Source organism: Puma concolor, chromosome E4 (assembly GCF_028749965.1).
Source record: "Puma concolor isolate L17-30 chromosome E4, mPumCon1.1.hap2, whole genome shotgun sequence".
Taxonomy (NCBI): Eukaryota; Metazoa; Chordata; class Mammalia; order Carnivora; family Felidae; genus Puma; species Puma concolor.
Genome location: NC_141683.1, coordinates 68,620,070 through 68,636,649, shown reverse-complemented (window position 1 = coordinate 68,636,649; position 16,580 = coordinate 68,620,070). Strand labels below are relative to the sequence as shown.

The 16,580-nt window shown below is 48.5% G+C and overlaps 1 protein-coding gene across 7 annotated transcripts in view; it reads right to left on the bottom strand.

Moving 5' to 3' along the window:
• ENAH (ENAH actin regulator) overlaps positions 1 to 16,580 on the bottom strand; it is a 138,683-nt gene that overhangs the window by 2,951 nt on the left and 119,152 nt on the right. For 5 of the 7 annotated variants that reach the window (XM_086693917.1, XM_086693914.1, XM_086693915.1 and 2 more), the window contains 8 exons: positions 15,598 to 15,902; positions 14,540 to 14,685; positions 14,323 to 14,380; positions 13,543 to 13,591; positions 11,096 to 11,162; positions 8,182 to 8,244; positions 5,205 to 5,283; positions 508 to 565 (listed from right to left, as the gene is read on the bottom strand). In XM_086693917.1, coding sequence (XP_086550043.1) covers positions 508 to 565; positions 5,205 to 5,283; positions 8,182 to 8,244; positions 11,096 to 11,162; positions 13,543 to 13,591; positions 14,323 to 14,380; positions 14,540 to 14,685; positions 15,598 to 15,902 — 825 coding nt within the window. The remainder of the gene's footprint in view (positions 1 to 507; positions 566 to 5,204; positions 5,284 to 8,181; positions 8,245 to 11,095; positions 11,163 to 13,542; positions 13,592 to 14,322; positions 14,381 to 14,539; positions 14,686 to 15,597; positions 15,903 to 16,580) is intronic. The other 2 variants (XM_086693916.1, XM_086693918.1) reach the window with 1 other exon arrangement.

Below are 16,580 nucleotides of genomic sequence, written 5' to 3'. Positions count from 1 at the left end.
AAATTTGACGTGGAGGGAAAGATTCATTCCTAAGAACCCTCAGCGACTGTGTTCAAGCGCCCAGCAAAAAAAGATGGACTGACCTTGCACAGACCTTTGTTTTCTTAATACAAAGATGGTACTAATTCTTATGTGTGTACACACACACACACACACACACGCACACTCATTCACTCGCTCTCTCCCTCCTGCTTACAACACAGAAGGGTGGATGCCGCGGGCTCAGAACAAGAGGGCAGCGGGTGGGACTGGAGGACAGGCAGGGACGGGCCAGCTCCCCTGGACTCCACACCTGAGATGTCAGGACTTCTTTACCTGGGTTTTTACGGCTTCCACTGTAAGGAGCGGGCTCTTCCCGCACCCGGACCCACGCGAAGGGCAGGATACTATGCGAAAGTAATTGGTTTATGCCCCCAAGCAATAAACTGGTTATTTCTTTACGTGCAGATCTTTAAAGACAGGTATCGTCAAACGGTACAGGGGCAGCAAATCTGCTGACATACTCACCATCAATGAGCTCTTCTTTTAGCTTTGTTAATTCTTTTCTCATTTCATCTAAAATGTCCTAAAATATTAGAGAAAAACAGGAATGCAAAAAAAATTACTCCTCCAGATACTCTTGCTTGCATAAAATTCTGAGAATATATGAAGTTTGATGTACGGTTTTGCTGCCAGACCACTTATGTCTTAGGGTAGCCTCGGCAAATCGTGTTTTAACAGTCTTCTCTGATTCCAGCCTAGCGAAACATGAGACACCAGAATGCTTTCTAAAACTAAAAATAATTCTGCTGTCCAGAGAAAGGCAGGATTCATCTGATTTCTAGAAAAGACAACAGCTCTGCTTTGAACCTCGTCTTCTGGGAGCGGTCTGAGAGTTGGTGCAGAACGAAATTTCAAGGAACAGGAAAACTACACCAGACGAGCAGATCCTGGCCAAGCGGTGATCCGGTCCGAAGCACAGGATTCCCCGGGGGCCCCGCCACAGCCGCCAGCTGTGTTTCGAGGACTCCGGGACTCCCCCGGCGGGCCCTCGGGGCTGCCCTACCGGGTGGACACGAGGCTGGAGGGGGCCCTGCTGGACCCGCAGGTCCGAAATGGCAGGTACCGGCCGCGCGCAGCCACCGAGCACCGGAGACGTGGCCAGGCTGGGCTGAGACGCGTCGCCCGTGTAAAACGCACCAGAGTTCAAAGATTCGGCGTGAAGCAATAATGTGTGATGACGTGTAATAGCTCCTCAGTAATTTTTAAACACTGATTACATATGGAAATATTATTTAGTTCTATTAGGTTAAGTAAGATATAGTGGAATGAATTTCGCCACTTCACTGACTTCCCGCGGCTGCCACAGATTCTCCGGCATTCACGTGACGCTGTCACACTACGATGCAACAGTGTCGACCTGGGTGCTCCTTCCTCCAGGAAGACCATTCCATCCTCGAATGTTTTGCAAAATCTTGATTTCCAAGTTGACTTGGGAATAACAGACACCCCCACCCCCTTAAAAAACGACCAAGAACGGGGTCATGCGACAACTAAAAGGGTTTTTGACAAGGCGATGCAATCTGAAAAGTAACAGCTACCCTCGGGGTGGACTAGTTCCCTGCGTGCGACCTTCTTTAACGTTGCACACTTCAGGTTCAGATTCAGCTGCTCTGCTTAAGGTTCATTTTCTTAAAAGGTTTTTCAGGTTTAAAATAAGGTCGAAACTATCAGTAACTCCCCCACTTTACAATAAGGAACAAGCACAGCAGTTATCGGAACAGCCTCACTGTGTCCTTATTCCAATCACTAGGAAAATCAGCGCTAAAATCAAACCTCTCCTCTCTTCTCCTCCCCTACAGACAGCCAAGAGTGTACCACGTTCTCAAGCGTGTGCAAGTACTCTACTTTAAAGTGTTTTCAAGAAAAGAAAGTCACGTTAGATATACGGGAAAATAGGGGCTTGATCATCAGTGACCTCAAGCTTCCTTTTCAAACTACCTAACTCAATTTAACTTTTCAAACAGCTCTGCAGTTTATAAAAATTAGGTTTATCCGAAACATTGTTAGCATTTCTCTCCTTAACTCGTATTTGACTTTAATTCCGAACTCCTGCCCCCGCAACATTATCCGTCCCTTTTTGAGCCACGAACATCTGCTAGCATTTAAAAAAAGGAGTGACGGGGGTGCCTGGGTGGCGCAGTCGGTTAAGTGTCCGACTTCAGCCAGGTCACGATCTCGCGGTCCGTGAGTTCGAGCCCCGCGTCGGGCTCTGGGCTGATGGCTCAGAGCCTGGAGCCTGTTTCCGATTCTGTGTCTCCCTCTCTCTCTGCCCCTCGCCCGTTCATGCTCTGTCTCTCTCTGTCCCAAAAATAAATAAACGTTGAAAAAAAAATAAAAAAAAAAAAAAAAGAGTGACGCCATGGGGAGAACGGGCCTTGAGGAAAGGTCTGGGTTCTGATCCCGACTCGAACTACGGACGGAGCCGCGGGGCTGAGCGGCATAACTTCTCAGAACCTCCGAAGCACACAGTTGGAGTATCCACGCTGTTGGACGGGCCTCCACGAGGACCCCTAGACGGTGCCGCGCCGTGAGCCTGGCCAGTGCCCGGCCTGCGCGTCCGCCAGGGGGTCGGTACGAGGCCACCGCGGGGCCTGGTGCGGTCCCCGCTGCCAGAGGCCACCGGGTGTGCGGGACGGGAAGGCCAAGGGGACGCTCTCGCTGCGGCTCCTCTGGGCTCAGGTGCTCCGGCGGGCCTTCCCCTCGAATCCTGTTAACACTACCAATTTTTAAAAACTATTCCACCTCCTCTAGGAATAAAATCTTGGAAAGTCCACCATCTCCTCACCCGTCACTCCTCCTCCTTTCCTGCTTCCGAGCACGTCCTCGTACAACGTGCGTCCACGTACGACACGCGTCCACGTACGACGCACGTCCGCGTACGACGCACATTCGGGTACAGCGTGCGTCTCCGTACGACGTATCCAAAATACGGACATCTTTTTCTTTTTCATAAAGGTGGGCTAACTGCTGGCACGGGTTGGTCACTGCTTTGCCAGCACGGGTGAGGGCTCACGATCCAGTATTAAATGCTCTCAACTGTGACTCCTTCATGGCCGCTGGGTGTTCCCCCGCACTGTCCATCCGTATACTTCTACAGTATTTTCTTAGCATAAATTCCTGGGAGTGAAATTTCTGGGTTCAAAGGTAAGATATTTATCTTGTTTTCCCAAACTGCTTTCTAGAAAACAGAGGTACCGGAGAGTGCCCGTCTCCCTCCCATTCTGGACAAGGCCAGGTCTGTTGGGTCCATTTTTGCCAGTGTCCGGTGACAAGTGCAAGCCTATTTCCCTTCGCAATTATACGCCACGCACTCACGTTTAAAGTTTATATTGCGCCACTGCTGGAACTTTACATTAATGCCCTGAACCAAAAAAATTAAGGTTTGAAAACAATAATACACTACTAATGCTATTTCATTTGTATAAAAATATCTAAACTCTACATTCTTCTTTTTAACTTTTCTTTACTTGAGAAAGGGAGAGAGGGAGGGAGGGAGAGAGAGAAACACGGAGGGAGGGGAGGGTGGAAGGGAGGGAGAGAGAGGGAGAGAGAGGGAGAGGGAGAGAGAGGGAGAGAGAGGGAGAGGGACAGAGAAAGAGAGAGATGGAGGGAGGGAGAGGGAGGGAGAGAGAGACACGGAGGGAGGGAGGGAGGGAAAGGGAGGGAGGGAGGGGAGAGAGAGAGAGACGGAGGGAGGGAGGGAGAGGGAGGGAGGGAGAGAGACACGGAGGGAGGGAGGGAGGTGAGGGAGAGAGAGAGAGGGAGGGAGGGGGAGGGAGAGGAGGGAGGGAGGGGGAGGGAGAGGAGGGAGGGAGAGAGAGAGACAGAGGAAGGGAGGGAGGGACAGAGAGAGAGACGGAGGGAGGGAGAGGGAGGGAGGGGGGAGGGAGAGAGAGAGAGACAGACGGAGGGAGGGAGGGAGAGGGAGGGAGGGAGGGACAGAGAGAGAGATAGATGGAGGGAGGGAGGGAGAGGGAGGGAGGGAGGGAGAGAGACACGGAGGGAGGGAGGGAGGGAGGGAGAGAGTGGGAGAGAGAGAGAGGGAGGGAGGGGGAGGGAGAGGAGGGAGGGAGAGAGAGAGACAGAGGAAGGGAGGGAGGGGGAGGGAGGGAGAGAGAGGGACAGAGAGAGAGACGGAGGGAGAGAGAGGGAGGGAGGGAGAGGGAGGGAGGGGGGGAGGGAGAGAGAGAGAGACAGACGGAGGGAGGGAGGGAGGGAGAGGGAGGGAGAGAGGGACAGAGAGAGAGAGAGAGAGAGACACGGAGGGAGGGAGAGGGAGGGAGGGGGAGAGGGAGGGAGGGAGGGGAGAGAGAGACGGAGGGAGGGGGAGGGAGGGAGGGAGGGACAGAGAGAGAGAGAGATGGAGGGAGGGAGGGAGGGAGGGAGGGAGGGGAAGAGAGAGAGACACACGGAGGGAGGGAGAGGGAGGGAGAGAGAGAGAGACATGGAGGGAGGGAGGGAGGGAGAGAGAGAGAGAGACACACGGAGGGAGGGAGGGTGGGAGGGAGGGGGAGGGAGGGGGGAGGGAGAGGGAGGGAGGGGGGAGGGAGAGAGAGAGAGACAGACAGAGGGAGGGAGGGAGGGAGAGAGGGACAGAGAGAGAGAGAGACGGAGGGAGGGAGAGGGAGGGAGGGGGAGAGGGAGGGAGGGAGGGGGAGAGAGAGACAGAGGGAGGGGGAGGGAGGGAGGGAGGGACAGAGAGAGAGAGAGAGATGGAGGGAGGGAGGGAGGGGGAGAGAGAGAGAGAGACACACGGAGGGAGGGAGAGAGAGAGAGACACGGAGGGAGGGAGGGAGAGAGAGAGAGAGAGGGAGGGAGGGAGGGAGGGAGGGAGAGGGACAGAGAGACAGATGGAGGGAGGGAGGGAGGGAGAGTGAGGGAGGGGGAGGGAGGGAGGGAGAGACAGGGAGAGGGAGAGAATGAATCCCAAACAGGCTCAGTGTGGTCAGCGTGGAGCCAGACACAGGACTTGAACTCACGAACTGTGAGATCACGGCCTGAACCGAGATCAAGAGTCAGACTCTCAACCGACTGAGCCACCCAGGCACCCCTTAACTCTACATTCTTTTCAAGTGCGTTCACGCTCTGTCGAACACATGCACACGAGACAGTTCTAGAAAGAAACCAGTGCACCAGAGGCAGCTGCCAATGAGCGTGCCTACCTGCTTCAGCCTGTCGTAGTCTAGCCCCTCTGTCTGGACGCCGTTGGCACTGGGCTGCGACGAAGGTGCAGATTTTGGTCTGTACAAACAGAATTTCCAGGACAGGTAAACGACACTTAGGATGTTTAAGAAGTCCACAAAAAACTGCAAATTTACCAACCCAACACCAGATTTAAGTCCTTTTCTTAAAACACACTGTGTTAACAAGTTAATTGTCAAAGTTGCAGGACCGACTGGAACATAAAGCAGAAAGTATTTCTCACGGGACTCAGCGTTTCCAGCCGTAAATGGTCTCAGTAAAGAGACCAGGCAACGCGATGGGACCGCGGCGCTTCTTCCGGCAGGAGCGGAGGAGCGCGTGCTCCGGGCAGGGGCTGGAGCGAGGCCGCGTGCGACACAGTCTCGTTCTTCTAAAACAGTGCGGTGCCCACTAAACGTCTGGCGAACTGACCCCTAATGTGAATCGATTTGCAAATCCTGTGCCTTGGTTTTGGGCCGAAAAACACTTTCCTGATGAAGTTTTTACGGAGATGTCATCTGAACAGCGCGTTTCCAGCTAACTACTTCCACAAACTTATTTTGTTCGTTCGTTCGTTCGTTTTAAAAGGAAATGCCACACAGAAGCAGACTGCCAACTAGGACTACACTTTTGGAACGCGAGGCTCTACTAAAATTTCTACGTGAAGAACTAAGTCTTAGAAATCGGGTATTTTAAACAACAGTTTCAGTATCAAATAAACCAGTCCTGTCTCTTCTCCAACTCTGGCAACCAGAGAGAAGCCCAGGGGAAAACCTGGAGTTTTACTGGGCGTTCACCCAGGTGCTGGTTAGCTTGGTAAAGTGGCCACGCTCTGAGGGCCACACATCGATGCAGATGCAGACTAGTAGTCAAGTCACATATCATCAAGTTCGCGGAGGACCAACGTCACAAATCTGCACCAGGACTCGGTACCCATCACTTTGCGAAGCCTCTTACAAGGCTTATCATCCTCTAAACCCATAGACGCTGGTCGTGAAGATGAACTATTGAGTTACTTTGCTTTCATATCCAACATACGACTGCTTAAAAGGCTGGGAGGGAGCAAGTCGACCGATTTGGTATCATTAGGCGGCCGCCGCTCTGCCCTTAGGAACAAGGGAAATAATACCTTTCCGAGAACTCCCCTCAGTAAGCACTGAGCCGGGCCGGGGAGAAGATTTACAGGACACAGCTCCTTTCCCCTGGGAGGGGACAGACCCCTTTACACTTCGCCGAGGGGACTGTTGAATCCCCTAGTCACCGAGGGCGTGCAGATCCGCGGCAGGGAAGACAGGGGTTCCCTGCAGAGCCCCAACTAGTGAAAACCCTTAATGGTCGACAGACACACTGTGTGCATTTCCCTTCCCCACGCTGTCTGCTCCTGCTCGTCGAGTTACACTGTTAATTCCTCTGCTTTTCTTTTACTCTTTACATTGAGGTGGTACAACCAGCAAATTCTTTCCTCCTTAGTTCTATAATGAATATCCCCTGACGTTCATATGAGTGCCTACAGCCTGCTAATTAACTGGGCGGTATGTTATGACTATATCCATATTTATTAAATGATACAAAGCATTATACAATAAACGATTGAGGAAACATGCAATTAAGAAATTTTCATTCATGCTAACATGCAACCCACCACCACCACCACCATCACCATCACCACCCCCAGCCCCATCACCATGATAATTAACTAAAGGGGGGAACTTTTCATACTGAAGGAAAGAAGTAATCACCACTTTAAAAAAAAAAAGGTTTATCAACCTTCTATGGGGGGGCTCTACGTGGGAAAGCAGCAAGATAATGGAGAAGAATAACAACAGAAAATCTCATTAAATGCTATTTTTCTCTCTTACGTACTAGCAAATTTTCTAAGTCTTTTGGTTACAACGATTAAACCACCTCAAAAAAAAAAAAGCAGGAAAAATGATTTCACACTTGTGATATAAACATTTTATGCAGGTTTAACTGGCTGACAAACTTTAAATCTTTTCAGCATCAACAGCATGAAAATAATTTTAGCTAGTATCAATTTGGCCGAATACAATCTGATTGCAGAACTTCTAAATCACCGCCAGGGACACCCCTCTGTATACTATTTAAGTCACGTTCCCAGTAGACTTGATGTGAATTTTTAAAAACAGGTGCATATAATAACATGGGCAGATCTCGGTTATTTCTAACCCATGGATTTTCACTGAAAATGGATAACAAAACGAGGTTTCCCAGAGGTTTTTGTGCTACCTCTGGATACCTGCCTATAAAATAAGTACTATAATATTTAAGTCCCTATTCTGCCAAATTAATTCTAAATATTGTGTAAGCACTTGAGGATTTTTAAAAATTGTCAACTTTTTAATTAAAAAATATGAAATGTGCGGTTCTTCTCTTAACTTTAGTAATGAAAAAAAAAATGGTATAACAGGACTTATCCTAGAGAACAATCTGCTCGGGATGTTAGATGTCAGATTGTTAAAGACACTCAAGTACGTAGGAGACAGAGATTTTCCTCAAAGCGTAAATTTTTCACAATTGCGGCTGTAATAAAGTCTCGTGCTCCACCGACAAACAGTAAGAAATCTTCTGCTCCACCTTTTAAAGGTTTTGTCTCCTACCTCTATGGAGAACAGCCTTTCGAAGAAAATGCACAAGCTACCAAGAGCCTGGAGAAAACACAGGGACCGAGACCCCTATCATGGCCCTGCGGACGTGTGCCCCGCTGCTGTTTATCCCCAGCCAACTACAGAGTGATGGTAGGGGGGTGAATACTATTAACTTTTCTAATTATAATCTCTTAGAGTTTTTAAAAAACTCTAAATAAAGCTAAATGTGAAAGGTCTGACCTTCCCAAGTATCCCCCTCGTGGTGATTACCAGTCCAGGTAGAAAAAGCTCAGCCCTGCCCTGAACGTGTCAGTTAAAAGTCTCAAATCACAAAGTCACATCAGGGTGATACCTGTGTAATGAATCATAGGACCTGTTGTCAAAAACAATCTGATTTTTCCTTGGAGAATCCCGTCTATGAAGGGGAAAAACCATTTAAAGGGAAATACAATAGAAAACTTTTAAAAAGTAATTCTCATGAGGTTACCGTTTTATAGGTTTGCAGTCACAGCAAAAACAATTAAAGGAGTCCCTTACCCTTAAAACAATCATTTTTTTCCAGTCCAGAAGACGGTATCTGGACACAAACTCTGTCTACAGTCCCGTGAGGTCACTCCCTCTACTTGATGACTGAGGACAGAAAGGGGACAGACGCGCGCTGACCCTCTGTACAGACAGCACACATGCAGACACAGTAAAAGCTGCCCACGCCGAGTATCGCAAGTACCAAGACCCAATAAAAACCACCGCCGCTTTAAGTATACACAAATCGACTCTTCCGAAAGAGCACGTAAACAACTTTTCTTCTGCCTTGGATGTAAGATCTGTGAGCTCTTACTGAAAACCACAGGAAGAACTCACAAGGGTTCCAATGGTACATTCCAGCCACAGTCTGAAGTATTCGAACACTCTTGGTTTCACTCTACTATCCGAGGTCTTCACTCAGCGACTACAGCACAGTGCACTATCTGGCGTGTGTTGTAAGGTATTCGCCCACCTTACCACTGACGTAACTTCGACAGGGATATTCATGACAGAAAGGGGTACTTTCACTGCCCTGCAAAGGTGAGGTGCACTTAAATGAAAACGTGAAGTGGCCAATACACCGGCTCTCAGAAGGAACAGGGGAGGAAACGGGCAGAAAAGCAATACAGTTCTGAGTCTCTCAGACATACTTCTAAAACCCTCTTAGGGCTTAAAACTGCTTGTGGTGACATTTTAAGGCAGGAATCACTGGCTGGATCGAATCCATCAAAAGGTGTATGAATGGTCAGGAAACGACAGACAGTTTCACAATTTCCACTTCAGGAAAGGAGAAGCAAGCCATCCACCAGAGCAGAACACGATTACGACACACTCCTGAGTAACAGGATCCAGTGTTTGGTGACTCAACAGAAAACTCCTTTTCTTAACGTGATTTTCAGAACACTTCCTTAACTTCCTTTAGAAATCTGAAAACTCTTTCAAAGAATTCTTTTTAAACTTGTCTTACTGTTTATTTATTTTTGGGAGAGAGAGAACGAGCTGGGGAAGGGCAGAGAGTCTGACTGGGGGCTCGAACTCACAAACTGTGAGATCATGACCTAAGCTGAAGTCGGACGCTTAACCGACTGAGTCCCCCAGGCGCCCCTCAAAGAGATTTTTTAAATGAACCCAAACACATCGAGGAACCTCCTGTGTTTGGAGAACCTCTCCCAGGTCCCTCCCGAGATACCCCTACCGGCGTGGACTTGGGATTAGCTTCAGGCAAGCGCAGCAGGGAACCCTGGTCACTAAGGTGGGGACGAGGACTAGACGAGGAGAGAAGGAATTCTAGCCCGCCGCACTTCAACCTTCAACAGACACACAGGACACCACCGTTCTGGTCTCTGGGACACACTGGATAAACTGAGCTTCAAGACGTGCTCGTGAAGAAAAGCCATGCAAACTCCCAGGGACGCGCTGGAAGGCCCTATCAGTCAGGTTATCTGATAAACACCAATCTTTCTACTCCACTGAAAACACGGCCACAAAAGCAATTCCTGCATTTTTTCCGAAAGTCAGATACACTCATCTTTCAGTCACAGAGAAACCAGAAGATTCTATACATTGAAAAAGGCTCCGTTTCTTTGCGGAACTCACGTAATTGTGCCACTGCCCCGTCTCTGCCGGCACAGAGAGCCCAGAGAAACACACCCAAATTTACGATCAGGCTGATATGGGACAGATCTGTGGCGGGGGCGGGGGCGGAGGGGGGGGGGAGGGGTGTCTATCCTCGAATTTTTCCCTTTTTAGGTTTCTATCATTAGAGTCAAGTCTGCTTTTTAAGAGGCAAAAATAAGGCAAATAAGGCCAGAAAGAAAAGGCAAAAAACCGTTTGGTCCCGAGACACATACTTTTTTCTGGAAAAAAAAACCCAAAAAACAAAAACCAAAAACCAAAAACAGAAGTCCTTTAAACTGTCTCAGAAATCAAGGGAAAGTCTCATCTATGTTCAAGACCTGTGATACAAATTAGTTATGACAACAAAACACACCCAGCTAAGAAATGCTGTTTGCTAAGACCACGCCTCGTGGCCCGGGATAAACAAGATTAACCAGTCTTGTTTCTGGGCACTTTTTCTAAGTTGACTATAATTAAAGTTTCAACTGAGAGGGAAATCAATCTTTTTACTTCACAAATTCAGAACTTCAGGTTTTATTTTGCTCTTTCTTAAACACTAAATGAAGGATGTCACTGAGACTAATGGGGAAATGTGACTATGTCACATCACATCATGGCTCAATGTTAACTTTCTTGCAAGCGAGAACGGTACTAGGGTTCCGCAGGAGGACAGCCTGCTCCTCAGGGAAAATGCAGAAGGATGAAGGATTCAGGATGAAGCAAATTTGCAAACTGCTTTCCAGAACTCCAGAGAAACAAGCGTGGATGTGTAAATAGGAGCTCAAAGCCAATGTGGCAAAACTAGGAACTGGGGAGTCTGGACGATGGGCATACGGGTGTTTGCTCTTCTCTCGACTTTTCTGTAGTTCTGAATTCTTCAAAATAAAACCGTTCGGAAGGACCAAAACGATCTCAAAATTTCAGACAACTGGCTAACAATAAGCATACGGTGGGGTCCAGACAATCACTAGGAAGAATAGAACGTGCTCAGTGGTTTCCAAGAGCAGTAGGATTACAGGTTTTATTTGCTCCTTTGCACACTCAAATCCACCATTTGATTTTTCCTACAACGGAAATGTAGCCGCTAACCACGTGTAAATGTGAACCTTAGAGAACACAGGTACCTGGAGATGACAGGTGACTTGCTGCCATTCACTGTATTCGCTCTTTCCCAAGGTTTTCTTGCTGGTTCTTAAAAATATGGAACATAAGTTATTAAATACCTTATGTGCTCCCAGAGTTACTGTGAAACAAATAACAAAATCCTAGACGCCACTATACACGTTCAGGCAGTAATACAGATAAACAAAAAATTTTTCATTTCAATTCTGAGCTTTAATTAAAATCTGTAAGGATTCTGGGCGCCTGGGGGGCTCAGTCTGCTGAGCGTCTGACTTCAGCTCAGGTCATGATCTCACGGTCCGTGAGTTCAAGCCTCACGTGGGCTCTGGGCTGACAGCTCCGAGCCTGGAGCCTGGCTTCGGATCCTGTGTCTCCCTCTCTCTCTGCCCCCCCCCCCCCCCCTTGCTTGTGCCCTGTCTCTCTCTCTCGCTCTCAAAAGCAAACATTAAAAAACTGTTTTTAAAAGTAAAATCTGGGGCGCCTGGGTGGCGCAGTCGGTTAAGCGTCCGACTTCAGCCAGGTCACGATCTCACGGTCCGTGGGTTCGAGCCCCACGTCGGGCTCTGGGCTGATGGCTCAGAGCCTGGAGCCTGTTTCCGATTCTGTGTCTCCCTCTCTCTCTCTCTGCCCCTCCCCCGTTCATGCTCTGTCTCGCTCTGTCCCAAAAATAAATAAAAAAAAACGTTGGAAAAAAAAAAGTAAAATCTATAAGGATTCTAATTTGTATAACCTCAGACCTTAAAACAGGAAGAAATGAATAAGCAAGTGTGACCAGCCCCCCTAGGAAAACTGCAGACTGTGAAATGTAAAACAGTGTATGTCTGCACGCCAGGGGCTAAAAGTCTAATGAGCAGGGCTCCCTATCGGATGAGGAATTCTTGGCTTGGCGGTCTATAGACATGCCTCAGGGAACATGCAAATGAACTATGAACACGTTTGTATAAAAATACAGTCGGCCACCCCTTCTCATTGGGGGTGGGAGGATTCACAGCTCCTTTCACCTTGTGAACAGCTCTGGGACCCTAACTTACAGTGGAGCTCTGAAGAATCTGTGCTCTTGGTAACAACATACATATAAATTTTGGCTTATGGAAGAAAGATAAAGTTATTACAGTAAGTGGTTCACAAACAGAGGATTTTTAAGGAAGGCAATGTCAAAGTGATCTGAGTCCTATTTAGAGGAAAAACAATTTACAAAGTCACAGTCGTAACTACAAGATAGCTATCGAAGTACCGAATAGTCACCATCCAATAATGAGAATATGAGACTATTGTTGGGTTTTTTGGAGAATGGGTTACAATCACAAAAATGGAAATTTTTTAGGATTTCTAAATAGTGCAATTCTAGAGGTCGCTGGTAGTCTCCAAATCAAAACGAGTAGGAATGAACATGGACATTTCTCTGCAGTGATTACTTATGGGTCATTCAAGATAGTAATTCATTGAAATCATCAAATTTATTCATGTTGCTTTATTCCAAATTAGATAAAAAAGCTGAAGAGACAGTCCAGCTCTTTGTCTTTTGGTCAAACACAAGGAAATGACACGTAAAACATGAGAGCCTCACATCCTAGGCACGGACACCGCGCTCCTGCAGTGCCCGCAGTGACAGGTGGTTTATTTGTATTCTGCATGAAATACTCTCCACCCAAGATTTCTCCACATCAGAAACTGCACTGAATTCAACAACGCTTTTCAAAGACTTTAACGAGATTTTCCTTTTACCTTACAAATTAGAAGCTTTACTTCCTTATCAGTACCACCCAAATGCATGGTTAAAATGACAATGCTCTCTAGTTGAGAACGTTTTGAGATGGATGCTAGTACTAATAACTACAGACTCACTTAATCTTTTTTTTTCATTAATGTTTTTTAAGGTTTATTTTTGAGAGAGAAAGAGACAGAAAGAGAGAAACGGAGCATGAGCAGAGGAGGGGTAGAGAGAGAGGGAGACACAGAACCGGAAGCAGGTTCCAGGCTCTGAGCTGTCAGCACAGAGTCGGACGCGGGGCTTGAACCCACGAACAGTGAGATCGTGACCTGAGCCGAGGTCAGCTGCTCAACCAACTGAGCCATCCAGGCGCCCCTCACTTAATCTTTACCTTTAAGAATCAATGATTAAAGATACTTCCCTTTCATCTATGTATATTTCCTTGCTTTAGCAAATAACTTCAAATCATTAACAGTTAGTACACACGGAATGTGTTACAAATTATGATTTTCAAAGAAAGAATCACCAGAAAAAATCTTCAGGTTTTAACGGATCTCCCAATATCACAGAGGCAGAGGAAAAACAAGTCATTGCTTCTGAGCGTGAACGAAACACTTTTAACATTTTCGTGGCCAAGCAGGTACTTGGTCCAAACATGGGTAAAGGGGAATTTTTAATTGAGGGGCGTTAGTATTTTGAGAAGGTTCTCAAAGGTTGAACTAGATCTCCTAAACTTACCGGGTGTACTTGTCGACGAGGCCTTAGAAGTGACGGGCTCGGAATCTTCCTAAACATACAGAAACTCGTATTAACCACACCACATCTGCTAGAATAACCCGGGGCACAGACTCAGTGCCGCACTCTCCTCCGCCTCCAGTCCCTTCTGGTGCGCTGCCCGCTGTGTCTTTTGTCAGCCTCCTGCCCCTTCCGTTCCAGCACAGACTGTCCTCCTCTGCCCCAACTCCCCTCCCCGGGTCCTGTCCTCGAGCACCCTCCCTGAGCGGCACCAGCCACCGAGACAGAGCCAGATGTCACAGACGGGTCGGGGTAATAGCACGGAATACCAAACTCGGGGGGGACGGCGGGGGAGAACACCTGTACTGCTCAGACACCGGGGCACCAGGCAGATAAAGCCCGGCTGACATGGGGAGGGAGGAGGGGGCACAGCCCAGAACCATAGGGAAACAGTTCAAAACCAGGATTCAGTCTAATTCCTTCGTTTTCAACAGCAGGTAACTGAGACCCTAAGAGATTTTAAAGCTCAAGTGAAAGGTCATTCTCTCACCTAAGGTACAGCACTTACTCTACAGATTAGAATTCAGTCCTTTCCCCACAAACTCAACCCATCTTACGAAGAATGCTAGTAAACATTTATACGTGAGGCTCCAAACAAGCCATCTGTTGTACGTGAAGGACCGAAAGAAGCAGCGACAGATTCCAACTAATCTCCAACACCGTCTCCCGAAGGAGCTCCGCTGGCTCTCGTGCCCCAGCCAGGCAGACTCTTCATGAACTCACGTGTTTGTCCTCTTTCTGTTCGGTGTCTATCGTTGATCCCTTTTCAGCAATTCTTCTCCTAGAAAGAGGGTAAGTCAGATTGTTAAAAAATTCATCTAACTCTTAGCAGAACAGCTACTTCTCCAGAGGGGAAGAACTGTGCCCGGCTCAATTACAGCTGAATGAAACGAACACAACCCTCTCAATCGTGACCACATTCACGTAACTCCTCGCTTACCTCCTGGCCAGCAGGGCGCTCATCTCCTCCATCAGCCCACTGCCCCCTAACGGGAGGGGTCCGTTCCCGCGACCCGTGTCCGATTTGGACAAGGCCGGGTTCGCGCCGATGGTGCTCCCTCCACTCGGGAAAGAGGCATCCTCCACCTTAATGAGAATAGACACACGGTGAGCCCCTACGTTAGACGACCTGAGCGTTACATTCAAAACAGAAGGAAGACTTAATTTCGATACAAACATCTGAGTATTATTTGTAAAACCTTTTTAAGAACCTATGGAGTGAATGGCGTGGATTTACATAAATCGGTGGAAGTTTCATCAAAGTTAACGTCAACAGTAATGGGATAAAACGGGATAGAAAAATAATGGGATAAGACATGTCTCCCTGTTCGATACACTGACAAGGACATACACTTTGGGAGGGGGAAAAAAAAAGGGTAACCTGCCCCAGAATGCATAATACAATGAGGAAACCTATCAGGGAAACCAAACTGAAGGATGAGCCACAAAATCGGTGCTTTGCAGACGTCAGCAACGTCAACGTCGTGTAAGAAACACTGAGGGGCTGACACAGATTACAGCATACTCGGGACATCACGACGAGATGGACTCCAGGATCTTGGGCTAGAAAAGTGGCGGAAAAGACATCACTGACCCCAGATGCAATCTGAGTAGGTCTGTAGATTGTTAACAGCCCATCGATCCAGCTTCCTGACTCTGATCATTCTACAGCGGACACACAGGTGCATGTCCCTGTCCCTACAAAGCAGGATTTACGGACACTGTGGAGTGGTGTGTCTGACAAAAGGGGAGGGTATTGTGTTCGCCCAGAAGGAAACACAAACACACGGAAAAATCAAAGCAGATACTGTAAGCGGTGAGTCTGGGCGATGGGTTCACAGAAACTGCACTCTCTCAACTGTTCTGAAGTATAAATTATCTCAAATTTCTCAGTCAATGAAGTTCGTGAAAGTAGAATACGGTAAACTCGGTACTTGAGTCGCTGAGAAAAGGACAGGACACACACACAGAAAAGGGGACACTCGGAAACGCATTTACCCGGGACACTTTCCTCAGTTTTGCTCCGGCAATCGCAGCGGCAAGTCCAGTCAACGGGCGATTGTCTTCAGACGCTGATCCCGCAAAAAATCCAGATGCGGGGAGTGGGGGCGCGGGCGGGGGCGGAGGAGGGGGGGGGACCTGGTTGGGAAGGGGGGGCGGGGGCGGTGGGGGCGGTGGCCCCGCTGCGGGGAGCGGAGGAGGGGGCGGCGGCCCCGGGTGGGGGGGCGGTGCTGCGGCGGCCGGGGCGGGGCCGGGTGGGAGCGGCGGTGGGGGCGGAGGTGCGGGTGGTCCCAAGACACCGCCTGCAGGAGAGAGACGTTAGACAGCCGGTCAACGGGGCGCCGCGCGGTACCCTCTTTGGGAAGCGGTGCAGGACGCCACCGCCTCCAACTCTCACTACTGTTCGTGAGCTCCGCTTAGCACAATGTTAAAGTCTGGATCGGGGTGAAAAAGATACTAAATTGTAAAGCCAAAATAGAGGACTTCTTACTTTGGATTTTTGGGTGTTCCCGGGATTTGGTAAATAAAATAAGTGCTCGCAAAATCTGCGCCTGGGGCAGCGTCCCCGAAAACAAGCTAGTGTATGTGAGGGCGGTTAGTAAGGCCTGAAGAAACAGACCCAAAGTCGTCTGCGTGCACCCCCAAAGGCTGAGACGGTAAGTCTGCAGTGGTGGAGACACTGCCTGTGCCGACTGAGACCATGAGAGGGCGTGGGTCCCCATTCCAGTATCTTACGCATGTCCCACACTTAAATCCAGGGTGCACAGAATCACCGAAATGAAGGAATCTACTAGAACAAAGCGCAACCTCAAAACAACCAGAAGTAATTAAAGGATCCGGAATTGGAAGTAGAGAGGTTTTTTTAGTCTAGAAGACAGGGGAAGAGAGAAACGTCTCCACGTCTAGTAAAACCACAGAGAGAGTGAACACGAACTTCTTTCGTATCAGAAGAATGACCTAGTAGGCACTCCCCTCTTGGA